Here is a 14,206-nt window from a genome sequence, read left to right on the forward strand (position 1 = left end):
GACAAACAGATGACCTGAAGTGGGATTTTGGTTATGAGGTAAAAATCTCTAATGAGATGAAACCATGCCATGCAAACATTGGATGCTATGTCTTTTAATGGCAGAACCATGTGCGGATCTGATTTCAGGACAAAAGGCACAGCACCCAATGTTAAAAAAGCAGAAGAAACAGACAGATGGAGCAATTGAGTGCTGGGAAATTAGACAGGAGAAGAAAGCTATTTCAGGGATGGTGTATGTGAAATGACAACTGTTGCCACCCCTCACCCCCTGCTCTTTCTCTACCTCTCTCCATCAAATCCCACTCTCTCTCCTGCTCTTAACCTCAGGGCCTTCAATGCCCAGAACTTTTCCAACCACAGACCCTTCTGTCCATCGCTCTGTGCGTCTCATGATAAATATAGAACACTGTTACCCTTTCCCAATGAGCTGTGACACACGTGTGCACCACCCAACCACCCATGGGACCATACAGTATATAAGAGCCAAGGCTGAGTGGCTGCAGGAGAGCAGGACAATAAGCAAATTTCCCTAAGAAGAAGCAAAACAAGTAGATAAAGAAAGAAAGGAAGACAGACGAGCTGTGCGTATACTTTCTTGCATTTTAAGCCTGTGAAGACTGGCAGAGCAGCCGCAAGAAGAAGAATCAACTCTCTCCGCCTCCCTCTTCCCTCTCTTTACACTCCTCCTCTGTCTTATCCAGCGCTCTCAGCCATCCATGAGTGTGACCAACTCCTCAGCCTATCGATCGGAGCGTAGTTTCCACCAGACTTCATCCTCGTCCTCATCCTCGTCCTCGTCATCATCATCGTCCTTGTCCTCTGGTAACCCATACATGGAGAAGAGCCGGGGACTGTTCACTGAGGACTTTGGCTCCTTCATGAGGCCTGGGAGCGATGCCTTGGGATTTTCCAGTAAGTTGGGAGCAATTTCAGGCCTCTGTTACTCATTTTGTACACAAAAGTGGTTTAAAAATGATGGTAACAGCAAGTTGAAGTGACAGCTTTGACTGTAATGTAGATTTATGTGTGTGCTTGGGAAGGATTTGTTTGAAGTGTGGTGTTTTTCTCCATAGTGTGGTGATAAAACATGTCCGAGGTGACAGATCAGAGGAAGTAGACAAAAGGCAGGACTGAGTTCACTCTAGTGTGGTTGATGTGTGGAATAATGTGTTTCTAAATAAGATAGTCGCCATGGTGCTGTTTGATGGAATGACTGCAGTGTAGAACAAGCTGAAAAGATAACAGATGCATGCAAGAGAGCACACACTCAGAGCTGTTACAGAGCTGTGGTTTTGTAGAAAGTCACACACTGTTTGAGCGCTCTCAGATTTTTCAGGCATACACACTGAGGTCAGGAGTCATTTCACTTTCCAGTGTCTGTTCATCTTCTCGCTCAGTGATGAGTGGAGCCGGTGTGAACTGTTCTGTGTCACATCAGGGTTGGAATATCTGAATGTGTGACGTCTGAACTTTAAATGGACTCCGTTGAGTCCTCATGGTCCACGATCAGGGCCAGAGCGGAATTGTTTTAGAGCCATGGTTGGTGTCCCATAAGTGCAGCAAAGGAGCCTCAGGGTGGGTGCAGCAAATGGGAAAGCTAGGCACACACACACACACACACACACACACACACACACACACACACACACACACACACACACACACACACACACACACACATGCATGCACGCATGCAAGCCAGGGAATGTTGGACAGACTGCCAGCACTGTGACTTCACACACTGAGTATCTGGAATGACGCCTGCATAAGGAATGACCAGATGGTTACCGGGTGACCAGTGTACACACCGAAAACATACACACACAGTTGGAATGATGTCACACAATCAAATGAGCTGTATATGTGAAGTCAGAGCTGACACACACACACACACACTCTCTCTCTCTCTCTCTCTCTCTCTCTCTCTCTCTCTCTCTCTCTCTCTCTCTCTCTCTCTCTCTCTCTCATTTCCAGTCTGGTGATGTGTGTGAGGTAATGTATTACCTTGTTCTTCACTGAGCTCTGACTCACTGCGGCCACACAGACATCCCTGACCGGACAATGCAGCAGACTGCATGAGGATCATGTTTCTCTACTGTAGCCTGTTGCTGTTTGTTCCTGCCTTGAGCCTGCTTTCTCATAGAGATCATTAAAGCTGTACTAATCAACATTTTCATATTAACATTGCATCAAGTGACAAATGTGTATTGTAAAAGCTGTCACTCATAGTGAAAAACTCACTGAGAATTATCTCCTGACTCTGCACTTTTTACCTCTTTTAGCTCATTGTTTTGGTTTTAAATCCCCAAACTCCGCTCACATCAACTCCATCTTTTGCAGCAGGCGGCAGTTCTTTTTGTGAAATGCCTCTCTCCCCAGCACCAGACAGTAGACAGAAACATTGGCAACTAGCTGGGGAGGAAAGTCAATCAGCGCTAAAGGGAGAGTGAATATTGGACTTACATTGATCAGATGGACAGAAAGGAAAGCTGATGCTGTTCTGTGCAAACAAACTTTTTTTCTCCATAGCATATTTGCCATAATAACTTTCTAAGCTGTTAATTCTGTATGTCAGATGCCTTTTTAAAATTATTCCACTGCAAAAAAACTATGGATGCAGCTTTAAAGTACACAAAGCACAGGAATAATGGAGGCACAAAGTTTCAGAAGTCTCTAACTAGGTAAAGCTGGTCATTTCAGAGAAGTTAAAGACAGGTTGTAATATATTCTTGGGTGTTACCCTTTATAGTTATCTTTTTGTTTAAACAGGTTTTAGTGAAAACTATTTTGTCCAAGTCTGAATTTGCCACAGACATTTGTCAAGACACGTTATGCTCAGCAGACCAGTTTGGTCAGAAGCAACCTTTAACATTTCAGTCCAGACCCCAGCAAATACAGTGGTAGATACAGTTTATGTATGACACATCTTGTTTTCAGTGACATGAACAATACAGCATATTTTATGACATGATTGTTTGCCGTGCAGTTTAAATAATTTGTAAAACATGTTCACATGCAGATTATTCTATTGGTCTGTGTTTATTTTACCACGCTAACAAAAAAAGCCACTTTCTCATTGTCATATTGGTATTCAAGAGTCCCAGTTAGTCAAGGCAGTGTTACAGTGAGCCAGCATGAACAATACAAGACCCTAAAACCGAGTGAGCTACATGGTCAGCTTAGCCTCTTTAGAAAGCTTAAAATCTCAGCTGCCTGTGGGGGAACAGAGAAGTCACCTCTGATAAGCTCATATGTTTATGTCCATTTTCTGGAAATAATGAGCTTCAGTAATGTTTGCTTTTGGCAAAGAGGAGAAGCGTCCTCAGTGGATAAACCTCCTCCTCCTGTGGCCTAACATGTTTTTTCATCTTGTTGTGGGCTTAGGTGGAGCTGGAAATATCAAAGCTCTTGGGGATTCATACCAGTTCACAGTTGACGTGCGAGACTTCTCCCCCGAAGACGTCATCGTCACCACATCCAACAACCAGATTGAAGTTCATGCAGAAAAGGTGGGCAGCCCTCTATTTGATTTGGAATGGTAACAGTAGTGTTGGCGGTGACAAAACAATGTTGGCCTTCCCACAGCGGGGCCTTGAGATACAGCTATCAATAGCTCTGCAGTCACAATATGCGCAGTCATCGCTGTTATTCTGCCCTTTCAGTTGGCCCAGGATGGATCAGTGATGAACACTTTCACACACAAGTGCCAACTACCCGAGGATGTGGACCCCACCTCGGTGACGTCATCGCTGGGCGCCGAGGGGACCCTAACAGTCAAGGCACGGCGACACCCGGCCAAACACGAGCTCGTACAGACCTTCCGCACGGAGATCAAGATTTAGAGAGGGACCCACGTTCTCACCACAAACCTCTCACCTTTTTGTGTTTTTATGCAACTTGCTCTATTTCCTGTCTTCACTCAAACCACTCCACTTCAAACACTCAGCGTTGGCACTGTGCTCTATAAAACACGCCAAGTTCTCCCTCCATGACTGCAACAGTGGCTGCTCAACACTGCTTACTACTACTGCTCATTTAAATTCTGAGTTAGTTCAGCATACACCGTAGCAATGTGTCATACATAGCATATTGAGAGACAGGTGCTTGGACGTGTACAGCATTTGGACACACACACAGAAATGAACTGAGCAGTTCACTGCTTCACTCCTGTCCTCTAACACAGGTCTAAAAATGAAGAATCACCTCTGAAACTGATGGTTGTCACGTTAATAATAATTTATTGTATATTATTATTTGTGTGAATAAAATTCTTCTGCTTTGACAATAAACATTTGGATGTTTTTTGATGGAGGTATGGGATGTTTCTATGAAAGATATGGACATGGAGTTTGGGAACAGAGCTGGTTTTCTAAGCTTTGTCAGGAGTATCAGCGTCTTCATTTAACCTGCTGCTCAATTAATAACTCATTTTGAAAAGATGATTGATCTGACGCCATTGGTTTCTTCACCATAACATCCACATAGAGAGAAAAAAGATATGACACAAGAGAAACTACTGTCAAAATCAATACGAAACAGAGCAGTATTTCTGCACAGAGGATGGAAGGTGCCTCTGTTCAGTCTTTTGTCTGTGGAGACATTTATGAGACGTCTGTCCTGTTTTCATGTGAAAAGAATTTCAAAGGCACTATTCACTATTCAAAAAAAATGATTTAGACGTCTTTGTTATGTGACTATAATATATGCCACAGGCTGTGGTTGCATTTTGGTGTGTTTCTCCTGGAGGAAGGCCACATGATTAAAAACACATTACATGATTTATAATGCTGCATTACAAGTAGCCTTGAAATGAACGCTTTAAATGTTCCCTCAGGTACTCTGGAGGTGATTCTGTATCATTATTGCTAAAGGACATGGACCTGCATGATTAGTTTGATAGTCCTCAGTGCACTGTACGCTTCCAAATTGAGGCAGCTTAAAAAGAGTTGACGTGGTGTGTTTGGGTTTATCAATCGTTCCATCACCTCCATGTGTAAATCAGTTTTTTAAAAAAATCATATGTGTTGCTAGTGGTGCTGTGTGTCACCAACGTGGATGTAAAGAACTTCGTCGATATACCACAGAGCGCGCGCCTATTACACCATCACGCGGCCATCATCGGAACAGCGTGTGTTCACACTGCGCGTGCTCCTGTGGTACATCCGGCCGGTCCCTATCAATCGATCAGAGAGAGGAAGATGGTGGTGGATGGAGTTAGCGGGGCAAGATCGATCACCGAAAAACTCGATTGGGTTTGTTTTTCCTAATCGACTCAAATACTTCGTAAGACTGCCTGGTCCAGCGGTTTGAACCCGGAGAGAAGACGCGACAACAAGCAGGTAATTCAGGAGTTAGTTTCCGTTAAAAATGGCGCTTAAACGAAGCGCAAAGCGCGAGCTAGCTGCAAAAACAAGACGGGATGAAGGGAGGCCCGACTCGTTGTTCCGCCATCTTGTCCCTTGGCGACATGTATGTCAAGGCACGCTAAATTAATCCCTGATAACAAAGCTACAAGGATGGAGGAATTATAATCGATGTGTTGCACTGTCAAACCAGTGTGACGAAACTTTTAGAGCTAAATATCCAGTCACCAAATATCTTTCTTGGTGTTTAAAATTAAAGTATTTTGTGCCTGTCATTTGTATGGTTGTCAGGACGTCAGATAGGGCTAAATCCTATTGTCTGAGTAATGTTGCCACTGCGTAGTGTAGTTAGCTTTATATTAGCTAGCTATATTTTGAATGATTTTTGGGGGGTTGAACTCTGCCTCGGGTATTTTCTAGTGTTATGAAGGAACATGAGCCTGAATTGTGACGTTTGACCCGTGAATGCAGACGACACGGCCATTCACAACCATATAACACAAACCCAACATATTCTACATGACAAATAAAGTAACAGAATAACTATTATGAATTGTTTGCGTTGTAAAATTTATTGATACAAACCATCGACCTCTCCTCAGCTATGGATTCATTACATGCAAATATGGGTAAACTGCAGGTTGAAGTTATATATCACACTGTAACCATATAACACATATAGTATGAAAGTGGTAAGAAAATACTCAAGATAAAAATCAGTTTCTAAATGTTCCTGACTACAGTTTTGATACTCTGGAACTTTATTCATGTTTTACTTTAAGGCTGATGCTGTTTTTCTTTCTCTCTCCCTTTTTTTTTAAACTGGTAATCTGTATTTTGTGTCACATTAGACTCACATCTCACACTGTGGAAAATCTCTCATCACTCCTCTCAGTTATTCATAAAATGAGATTGCTTTACTGTGCTGAGGGAGGAGGCGTGGTCATCTCAGAGGCGATCAACACTGATTGATTGGTAGTTTTTAATGAAAGACAAACTGTTTCTCCAGTCCAGCGTACCCTCAGCCTTTTGAGCTTCTCCTAATGCGTCGTGAGTGACTTCTTGTGGTCGGCGCTCCACAGGGCCCGTTCCTGCCTGCCAGCCTCCTCCACCATCCTACAGCCTTCAGGACGATGGAGTTTCCATGGCACAGCGGGAAGGTCCTGGAGCAGCTAAACCGCCAGCGCAATCAGGGCCTGCTGTGCGACTGCACCTTTGTTGTGGACGGGGTGGACTTCAAGGCCCACAAAGCCGTGCTGGCGGCCTGCAGTATCTACTTCCGTACCCTCTTCCTGGACCAGAAAGATGTGGTGCATCTGGACATCAGCAATGCAGCAGGTGGGTTCCCGCCAGCCTGTGCCACATATTTCTGCATATTGCGCGCCATTTTCATCTTACTGTGCTCTAACTTTGCTTAAATAATAGTAAATGTACCCCAATTCACTGCTGCTAACCAGACCTGTCGTATTGTTGATTGCAGGTTTGGGTCAGGTCCTGGACTTTATGTACACAGCCAAGCTGAGTTTAAGTCCTCAGAATGTAGAAGACGTGCTCGCTGTTGCTAACTTTCTGCAGATGCAAGAGATTGTAAATGCCTGCTGTGCGTATCAGTCGATGGCAAATCCATCTCCATCCGTCATAACCCTGGATTTTGCTGTTGGTGAGTCCAATTTTCACATAGCTTTGTCATCTTTTTCAATGTAGGACTGCAGCAAATACCCAGTGTAATTATTTATTGTCATCATTGCGTCAGTCCTCTTTACATGTTCATGTCTGTACCTTTTTAAATTAAGTCAGTGTTCTCAATTTAATCACCCGTGCCCTCAATTTTACAAGAGATGAGCCAGGTCAACCATTTGGTGCTGGCATAGGAAGGGCCACATAAAGTTAACGAAATTATTCTATGTTGAATTAATTTAACAATCTAATGTGTTTTAATTAAACTTTAGCTTTCCATGGCGTGAAGTTTTCTATGTGTGTGTTGCTATTGACGAAGTATTTCCACTTTGTCTGCGGTTGGTAGCAGTCATCATGTGTATCGTACTTCATTTCATTATAAAGAAATAACATTTAGAGCTTTACATTTTTACTCTATTTCATTTTTGTTAGTTGGCTGTTGTATTGAATTCATTAACCTTTTATTAAAATGAACATCTGGAGAAGTAGTTCACTGGTTATGAGGATTATGAGACAATTTCACAAATTTGACATTTTGAGCAATTTTTTTATTCGTATTTTTTGCTGTTTCAGATTCAACATTTTATTTCAGTTGTGCATTGCAGACCAAGTATGAAATGTGGAGTCTGATATCCAGTAGTTACAAATGCAATCCAGTACAATATTCTATTAAAAGAAACATTTCCTTTTTTTTTTTAACGAACCAGAAGACAAACCAGGTGGCGGAGAGCAGCGAGAGGAACTGGAGAGCAACCTGGCAGAAGTGGCTTCACAAGCAGACAAGAGTCCTCCTAGCACCGTCACTGAGGATAAAGAGCCCACAAATCAGGCAAACGTAAAGGAAAACATGTCCACTGAAACACAACAGACTGTTTCTCAGCCCAACCCCACCAGGACCCACTCGGGCCGAGGACGACCCCCCAAAACCACCCCCCTTTCTGCTCAAAAGAAGATATCTGTAAAGAAGGAGGAAGGAAGTGCAGCGCAAGATGCGCCTGGATTTAAGGACGACCCCTCTGACTCCGACTACATGCCCAGTAAATACACACAAGCCCATTTCCAACAAAGTTGGGATACTGTTTAAAATGTAAATAAAAACAGAATGCAGTCATTCTCAAACAAACTGTTTACCTTCAGCAGTTTTGTGACGTGTTCCTGAGTCCATGTACTAATATCCTTCATACAATCATGTGTTCACAAAGTGGTGAGCCTCACTCCGTCCTCCAAACAGGTGTTTTTGGAGCATTCCACATCTTTCCCAGTCTTTAGTTGCTCCTGTCCCAACTTGTTTGAAATGTGTTGCTGCATCAGATTCAGAATAAGCAGATATTTCCAAAAATCAATGAAGCTGATGTCAAACATTCAATATATACTTTGTACTGTTTTCAATTGATTATATTTCAGAAAGGATTATAAAGTGCATTCTGTTTTATTTATGTTTTACACAGCGTCTCAAATTTTATGTTAATCAGAAGTGTTGCAGCTCCATGTGATGAATTACAGTGTCCGTAACAAGTCTTTCTCTTTTCCTTTAACGCATACACTAATAGATGTTTCTTCTCTTTTGTTACAGAATCACAGGTGAAATCTGCTGGTAGCTCGTCCTACATGAGCTCTCGGGGGAGAAGAATCAGAAAACCTCCTCGAAACTTCCCACCTGGTGAGCAGGTTTCACTGGTTGGCTCTGCTGCATTAACCCAAACAGCAGCCTTTTCCTCTAAGCTTTGCACTGGTTGTGGAATTTGTTGAGTGTCACCTTAAAGGGACACACCAGACAGGAAAAAGTCAAGGAATGTGATACATAAAAAACAAATCTTAAATGAAGTTAGTATAGTTATTCTAGTGTTTCTCTTTTAGTCTCATATTCAGATCCAGGCGTACGTGACAGGCTTACAGTGTGTCTTCCTGAAACCCGCAGACACTTTGCTATTATAGTAATTGCCCTTTCCAGTCAAGAGTCCAGACAGTGTTCGTTTTCAAGAGCCTTATTGTCGCCTTTGTAGACAATGACTCAGAGGATGAAGGCACGTCAAAGGCAAAAGCTGTGAACAAGGTGGTGCAGCCGGAAGAAGCGGCCGGAGAACAGGAGGACGACTCTGGGGAGGCTGGCGATGGGGAAGCTGATGATGATGATGAAGAGGGGACTGGAGAGGAAGACGACGAGGTCGGCCAGCAGGCGGGAGGAGTCGATTGGAGCAGCGAGGGAGAGGGCAGGCAAACTGCGTCAGCGTCTATGAGCAGCCGATCCGAGTCGAAGCCTTATAGCTCTGTGACACATGAATGTGAGGTGAGAGATGTTAGTCTGGGAGCAGGAGGAACGTCACTTTTTTAGTTTTGTGTTTACACTTGTGTCTTTAGCTTAATATCAACTTTAATTGTGGAATAGCACTGCTCATCACTGTCACAGTACTAACAAACAGCACCAGGCACAAAGAGCCGTTTTGCATTGTGCAGATGCATTAAAGCTGATATATGTTCCTCAAACGCGGAAATGTTGCTGATGCTGGGAGCTTTTATGCCATCTTTGCATGAAAAGCTTGTGTCAGCTCACTCGTCCTGACATATTTTCTTCTTTCCAGGACTGTGGGAAGAAGTTCACACACACTGGAAATTTCAAGAGACACATGCGTATTCACACAGGAGAGAAGCCGTTCAGCTGTCGGGACTGCAACAAGGCTTTCTCTGACCCTGCCGCCTGTAAAGCCCATGAGAAAACACACAGGTGAATGACACGCATTTATGTTACCTGTGCTCCTTTTTACTGACCCGTGCTACTGAGCTCTGTCAGGTTTGTGTCTTAAAATTGCGCTTCTCAATGCTTCCCAGCCCTCTGAAGCCATACTGCTGCTCGACCTGTGGAAAGAGCTACAGACAGATCAGCCTGCTCAACCTGCACCGCAAACGGCACACCGGCGAGGCGCGGTACAGCTGCGAAGTGTGCGGCAAGCTCTTCACCACGTCTGGCAACCTGAAGCGCCACCAGCTGGTGCACAGCGGCGAGAAGCCGTACCACTGCGACTACTGTGAGAAGGCCTTCTCTGACCCCACCGCCAAGATGAGACACCTGGAGACGCACGACACGGAGAAGGGCAACAAGTGTCCACACTGTGACAAACGCTTCAACCAGGTAACAGCATGTCCTGTGAAAAAACAGCAGCCACAGCGGCTTTCTTTACGAAAGATTCCATTAAATCTTCCAGTATATTATATCATATCATCAGCAACTGTCCTACAAACATGATTCTATGAGTTCAGATTTTTAGAAAACATTATAATGTCTTTTAAAAGTTATATTGAGTGTGTTAACCTGTTACCTGTTGTGTCGCCTTCAGGTGGGAAATCTGAAGGCTCACTTAAAAATCCACATCACAGACGGGCCTCTCAAGTGTAAGGAATGTGGCAAACAGTTCACCACTTCAGGTGAGAAGACGGGATGGACCATATGTTTTCTTAACTTGTGTTTTGACGTTGACAAATTGGTATTTGACCTAAACCCTCCTAAATGTGATGATTTGCTGCCTTTCTCTCTTTTTGTCATATGAATGCCATCATGTATACAGTGACACCCATCAGTCAGATAGTGTTTTCATCTGGAGTTAACACCAGCTGCTTTCAGTTTGTCTGCATGCTCTCTAAAAGAAGTTGACCTCTGTGGTTGCGTCTTTGCTTTGAAGCATTTGGCCTCACCTCTGTGTGCTTGTATTTCACTTGTAGGGAATCTGAAGAGACACCTGCGCGTTCACAGTGGGGAGAAACCGTACATCTGTGTGTACTGTCAGAGAGCTTTCAGTGACCCTGGAGCTCTGCAGCGGCATGAACGCATCCACACAGGTACTCCCACCACCTTCAGACAGGCTGTTCAATGTGAGAGCAGCATATTCTCCTTTCTTCAATCTGAAACGCCACATCCACCATGATGGATTATGTTTTCCAGGAGAGAAGCCCTGTGTCTGTCTTATCTGCGGCAAGGCCTTCACCCAGGCCAGCTCACTCATTGCTCACGTCCGCCAGCACACTGGAGAGAAGCCCTATGTGTGTGATCGCTGTGGCAAAAGGTCAGCAAGTTAGATAGTCAGTGTGCAACAGATGTGTTTTTTTTTTTTTTTTCTTGTTTTGTAGTTTTTGTGAACTGACCCTTTAATGCAATGCCAGTGTGAATGTTGGAAGCCAGCTGAGAGATGTATACATGTCTCTGTCTGGACAGGTTTGTGCAGTCCAGTCAACTGGCCAATCACATTCGCCATCACGACAATGTCCGGCCCCACAAGTGTCAGATGTGCAACAAGGCTTTTGTTAACGTGGGAGACCTGTCTAAGCACATTATCATTCACACAGGTAAGGACAAAATCAGTGTCAAATGATTGTGGGCCTTTGCAGTAATGGAGGAAATAGAGATACAGGCTTTCTCCTGTTGTTGATATTCCTCTACATCCAGCAGGGCTGACAGCTTTAATCTTTAGTTGATGCCCTCTGTCCTTCTCTGCATCCTGCTCTCTCAGGAGAGAAGCCTTTCCTGTGTGATAAATGTGGCCGCGGGTTCAACCGGGTGGACAATCTGCGCTCCCACGTCAAGACCGTTCACCACGGCAAGGCCGGCATGAAGCGGCTGGTGGTAGCTGGGGGCAGCGGAGAGGAGGGAGCTGATGGGTGCGCAGGGGCATCCACGTCTGACAGCGAGATCAACATAGTTACCGTCACCACGGAGGACATTGTCACCCTGGCAACCGAGGCCCTGGCAGCCAGTGCTGTAGCCCAGCTGACAGGTCAGACAACAAGGCAGAGCTCAGTGATGTCGGGGGAATGTCAATATTGTGGCATAGAACCCGTGATGAATGCACCCCGAGCTAGTGGGATTAACAAAAGCAACATGAGGATGAAGGCTTTAGACAGTGATGAGTGTTAGTTTGTTTTTTTACATTGTGCCATGTTTCTGTTTATAGTAGTACCAGTGGCTGCATCAGTGTCTGCAGATGAGACCGAGGCTTTGAAAGCAGAAATCACCAAGGCAGTGGAAAAAGTGCAAGAAGCTGGTAAGACTGCAAGGACCTCACAATACACTTTGAACTCTATGAACTATGAACTTAGAACGTTACAGGATGTCAGACACGAGTTGGGAGAAATGAGAAAGAAAACAGAACTAATGTTGAGAATGGACGGTATGTAGTGCATAATTATGAGTTAAATATAAAAAAATGTCTGTTGAGAGCTGTGTTGAGTGAACCTGAATCTGTGGCTGCGTTACAACGTGATATTGAGTTTGATAAAAGGAAAAGTGACAACAACTTCACCACAAGGTCTCTTTAATAACTGTGCTGCAGCTTTCGCTGACATCAGAATATAGAGCTAGTCCTGTTGTCGCTGAATTGTCAGAGAAAAATTGAAATTCCCATTGAACATTTTAAGGACTTCTCATCTACGCTGGCCTAAAAGCTGAGGTTCAAGGTTCGTTCTTGACCTTGGAAACAACAATTTTTTTTCAATACTGTGTTTTGTCAGTGATGCTTACTGTCATGCTCCAGTTCAAGTGTTGAGCTTACTTCATTTTCAACTCTTCTTCTCTTTCCAGACCCCAACACTCAGATCTTGTATGCTTGTGACTCGTGTGGTGATAAATTCTTGGATGCCAGCTCCCTGGCCCAACACGTACGCATCCACACAGCTCAGGCCTTGGTCATGTTTCAGGCAGATTCAGACTTCTACCAGTACACCACGGCCACCGCCGCCGAGGGGGATTCTGCCACAACATGGCAACCCACAGCCGAGCAGGTCATCCAGGAAGGAGAGCTTATCTTCCGTGCCCCGGATGGAGAGGGAGAGGCAGAAGGAGGGATGGTGAGGGAGACACAAGAACGAGAGGAAGAGTCAGGAGCAGTGATTCATGAGGAAGAGGGGCAGGCTGGTGAGGAGGAAACCCACAATGAGCTCCACACAGAGGCAAAGGATGAAGCTGCAGCAGAGGTAGAGGAGGAAAAAGAAGAGGGCATGGAATGTGAGAGTCAGGCGTAGTAGAGCAGATATGTGAAGAGAGGATGAAATATTGGTTGGAACAGAAATCTGTTTTTTACACAAGAAGGAAGCGCAAGAAATGAAGTGAGTCGATGCCACGGTGTTTAAAATAAACATCAACCATGGATTCATAACTTATAACACTTTTTAAAGAACTTTGTCCGGGGATGTACATTCATAAGTCATGTTTTTTGCCCTAATTTCATGAAAGGAGGTGATATCCAGTAATATTGTGTAGAATTCCTTTAGAGATGGATATATATTACTTTGTATAGTTTATTTTTAGAGTGAAATGCAGGACTGTGCATTGTCCTTTTTCTGTCTTACCTGATCTAACTTAAAGAAAGACCTCTGTTATTTTTCCATTTCACTCAGATGAGATATGTACATTTTCCTTAAACAGTCAACAATATTTTATTGTACTTAGTCGAAGTATTTTCATGAAAAGCACATTATACAGAGAGTATCTACATGAACATGTGGGGCTACTAAAGATTTAACTGGCAGGTAATTATTACCTCCTTGTTTTCCAGAAGTGGGATGTCATACATTCATGGACTGACAAACATCTTAAATGCTGTGCATGTATGATATTTGTATATTTGTTATGTGTCCTTGAAAAAAGTCTTAATACCGCTGATAAAATATAAAAGGAAACGTGTGGTGATGACAAGCTGGACAACAATTCTCAGTTCTTTTTCCACAGTTTTGTGGTATTGCATTAAACTGGTCACATTGGCTTTCAGGCCGTTCCCTGTCACCAGTGGTTTATGTCATTATTATGTCCGTTTATATTAACACCTGCAAATAATATTCAGTATCAGCAACATTCTACCCATAACATTGTTTAGACTCACCGGTATTCATCATCTGATCAATAAAGAACCATCACACAGTCTGACCAGCCTTGTGTTGAGCTGTTATTTTTTTTAAAAAATAATGTGCTGTGACTTGGCTCCTTAAATTTTACATTGTTCATGGAATTCCTATTTTGCCAAACTATTGGCAACCATACTTAATCTCAGGTAAATAAACATCCACAAAATATGTGGACATTTTAAGTCAATTCTGCACTCCAACTCAACTCATAATAAAATCATGGAATTACCGCTCTTAGTTAAGATAATTCAATAAATGTGGTAGATATCTTTGATTTCA

The 14,206-nt window shown here is 43.6% G+C and overlaps 2 protein-coding genes across 4 annotated transcripts; both read left to right on the forward strand.

The window, feature by feature from the left end:
• The first annotated feature begins 576 nt into the window (after positions 1 to 576).
• Positions 577 to 3,987, forward strand: hspb7 (heat shock protein family, member 7 (cardiovascular)). Its single transcript, XM_070968940.1, has 3 exons — positions 577 to 914; positions 3,387 to 3,511; positions 3,665 to 3,987. Exons 1-3 carry the CDS (start codon positions 719 to 721, stop codon positions 3,842 to 3,844), a joined length of 501 nt encoding a protein of 166 aa, XP_070825041.1. The 5' UTR covers positions 577 to 718; the 3' UTR covers positions 3,845 to 3,987.
• A 1,193-nt stretch (positions 3,988 to 5,180) lies between these two features.
• Positions 5,181 to 13,951, forward strand: zbtb17 (zinc finger and BTB domain containing 17). Of its 3 annotated transcripts, XM_070969233.1 has the most exons (15): positions 5,181 to 5,341; positions 6,448 to 6,703; positions 6,846 to 7,025; positions 7,750 to 8,079; positions 8,616 to 8,702; positions 9,046 to 9,329; positions 9,622 to 9,764; positions 9,869 to 10,169; positions 10,375 to 10,462; positions 10,757 to 10,873; positions 10,977 to 11,097; positions 11,247 to 11,377; positions 11,542 to 11,805; positions 11,983 to 12,072; positions 12,609 to 13,951. In XM_070969233.1, exons 2-15 carry the CDS (start codon positions 6,499 to 6,501, stop codon positions 13,046 to 13,048), a joined length of 2,781 nt encoding a protein of 926 aa, XP_070825334.1. In that variant the 5' UTR covers positions 5,181 to 5,341; positions 6,448 to 6,498; the 3' UTR covers positions 13,049 to 13,951. The 3 variants fall into 3 exon arrangements, with proteins under 3 accessions (XP_070825334.1, XP_070825333.1, XP_070825335.1); XM_070969232.1 differs by lacking the exon at positions 5,181 to 5,341 and having other exon boundaries at positions 6,457 to 6,703; positions 8,616 to 8,719; positions 9,060 to 9,329; XM_070969234.1 differs by lacking the exon at positions 5,181 to 5,341 and having other exon boundaries at positions 6,457 to 6,703; positions 7,753 to 8,079; positions 8,616 to 8,719; positions 9,060 to 9,329.
• The last annotated feature ends 255 nt before the right edge of the window (positions 13,952 to 14,206 follow it).

Source organism: Chaetodon trifascialis, chromosome 8 (assembly GCF_039877785.1).
Source record: "Chaetodon trifascialis isolate fChaTrf1 chromosome 8, fChaTrf1.hap1, whole genome shotgun sequence".
In the NCBI taxonomy this organism is placed as follows: domain Eukaryota; kingdom Metazoa; phylum Chordata; class Actinopteri; order Chaetodontiformes; family Chaetodontidae; genus Chaetodon; species Chaetodon trifascialis.

Bases quoted from the DNA above. Each gene is read 5' to 3' on its own strand.
- zbtb17 (XM_070969232.1), top strand. From the start codon at position 6,499: ATGGAGTTTCCATGGCACAGCGGGAAGGTCCTGGAGCAGCTAAACCGC. The intron at 7,026-7,749 runs GTGAGTCCAATT...TTAACGAACCAG, and splicing joins AACCCTGGATTTTGCTGTTG to AAGACAAACCAGGTGGCGGA. The intron at 11,378-11,541 runs GTAAGGACAAAA...CTGCTCTCTCAG, and splicing joins GCACATTATCATTCACACAG to GAGAGAAGCCTTTCCTGTGT.
- hspb7 (XM_070968940.1), top strand. From the start codon at position 719: ATGAGTGTGACCAACTCCTCAGCCTATCGATCGGAGCGTAGTTTCCAC. The intron at 915-3,386 runs GTAAGTTGGGAG...TTGTGGGCTTAG, and splicing joins CGATGCCTTGGGATTTTCCA to GTGGAGCTGGAAATATCAAA. The intron at 3,512-3,664 runs GTGGGCAGCCCT...CTGCCCTTTCAG, and splicing joins TTGAAGTTCATGCAGAAAAG to TTGGCCCAGGATGGATCAGT.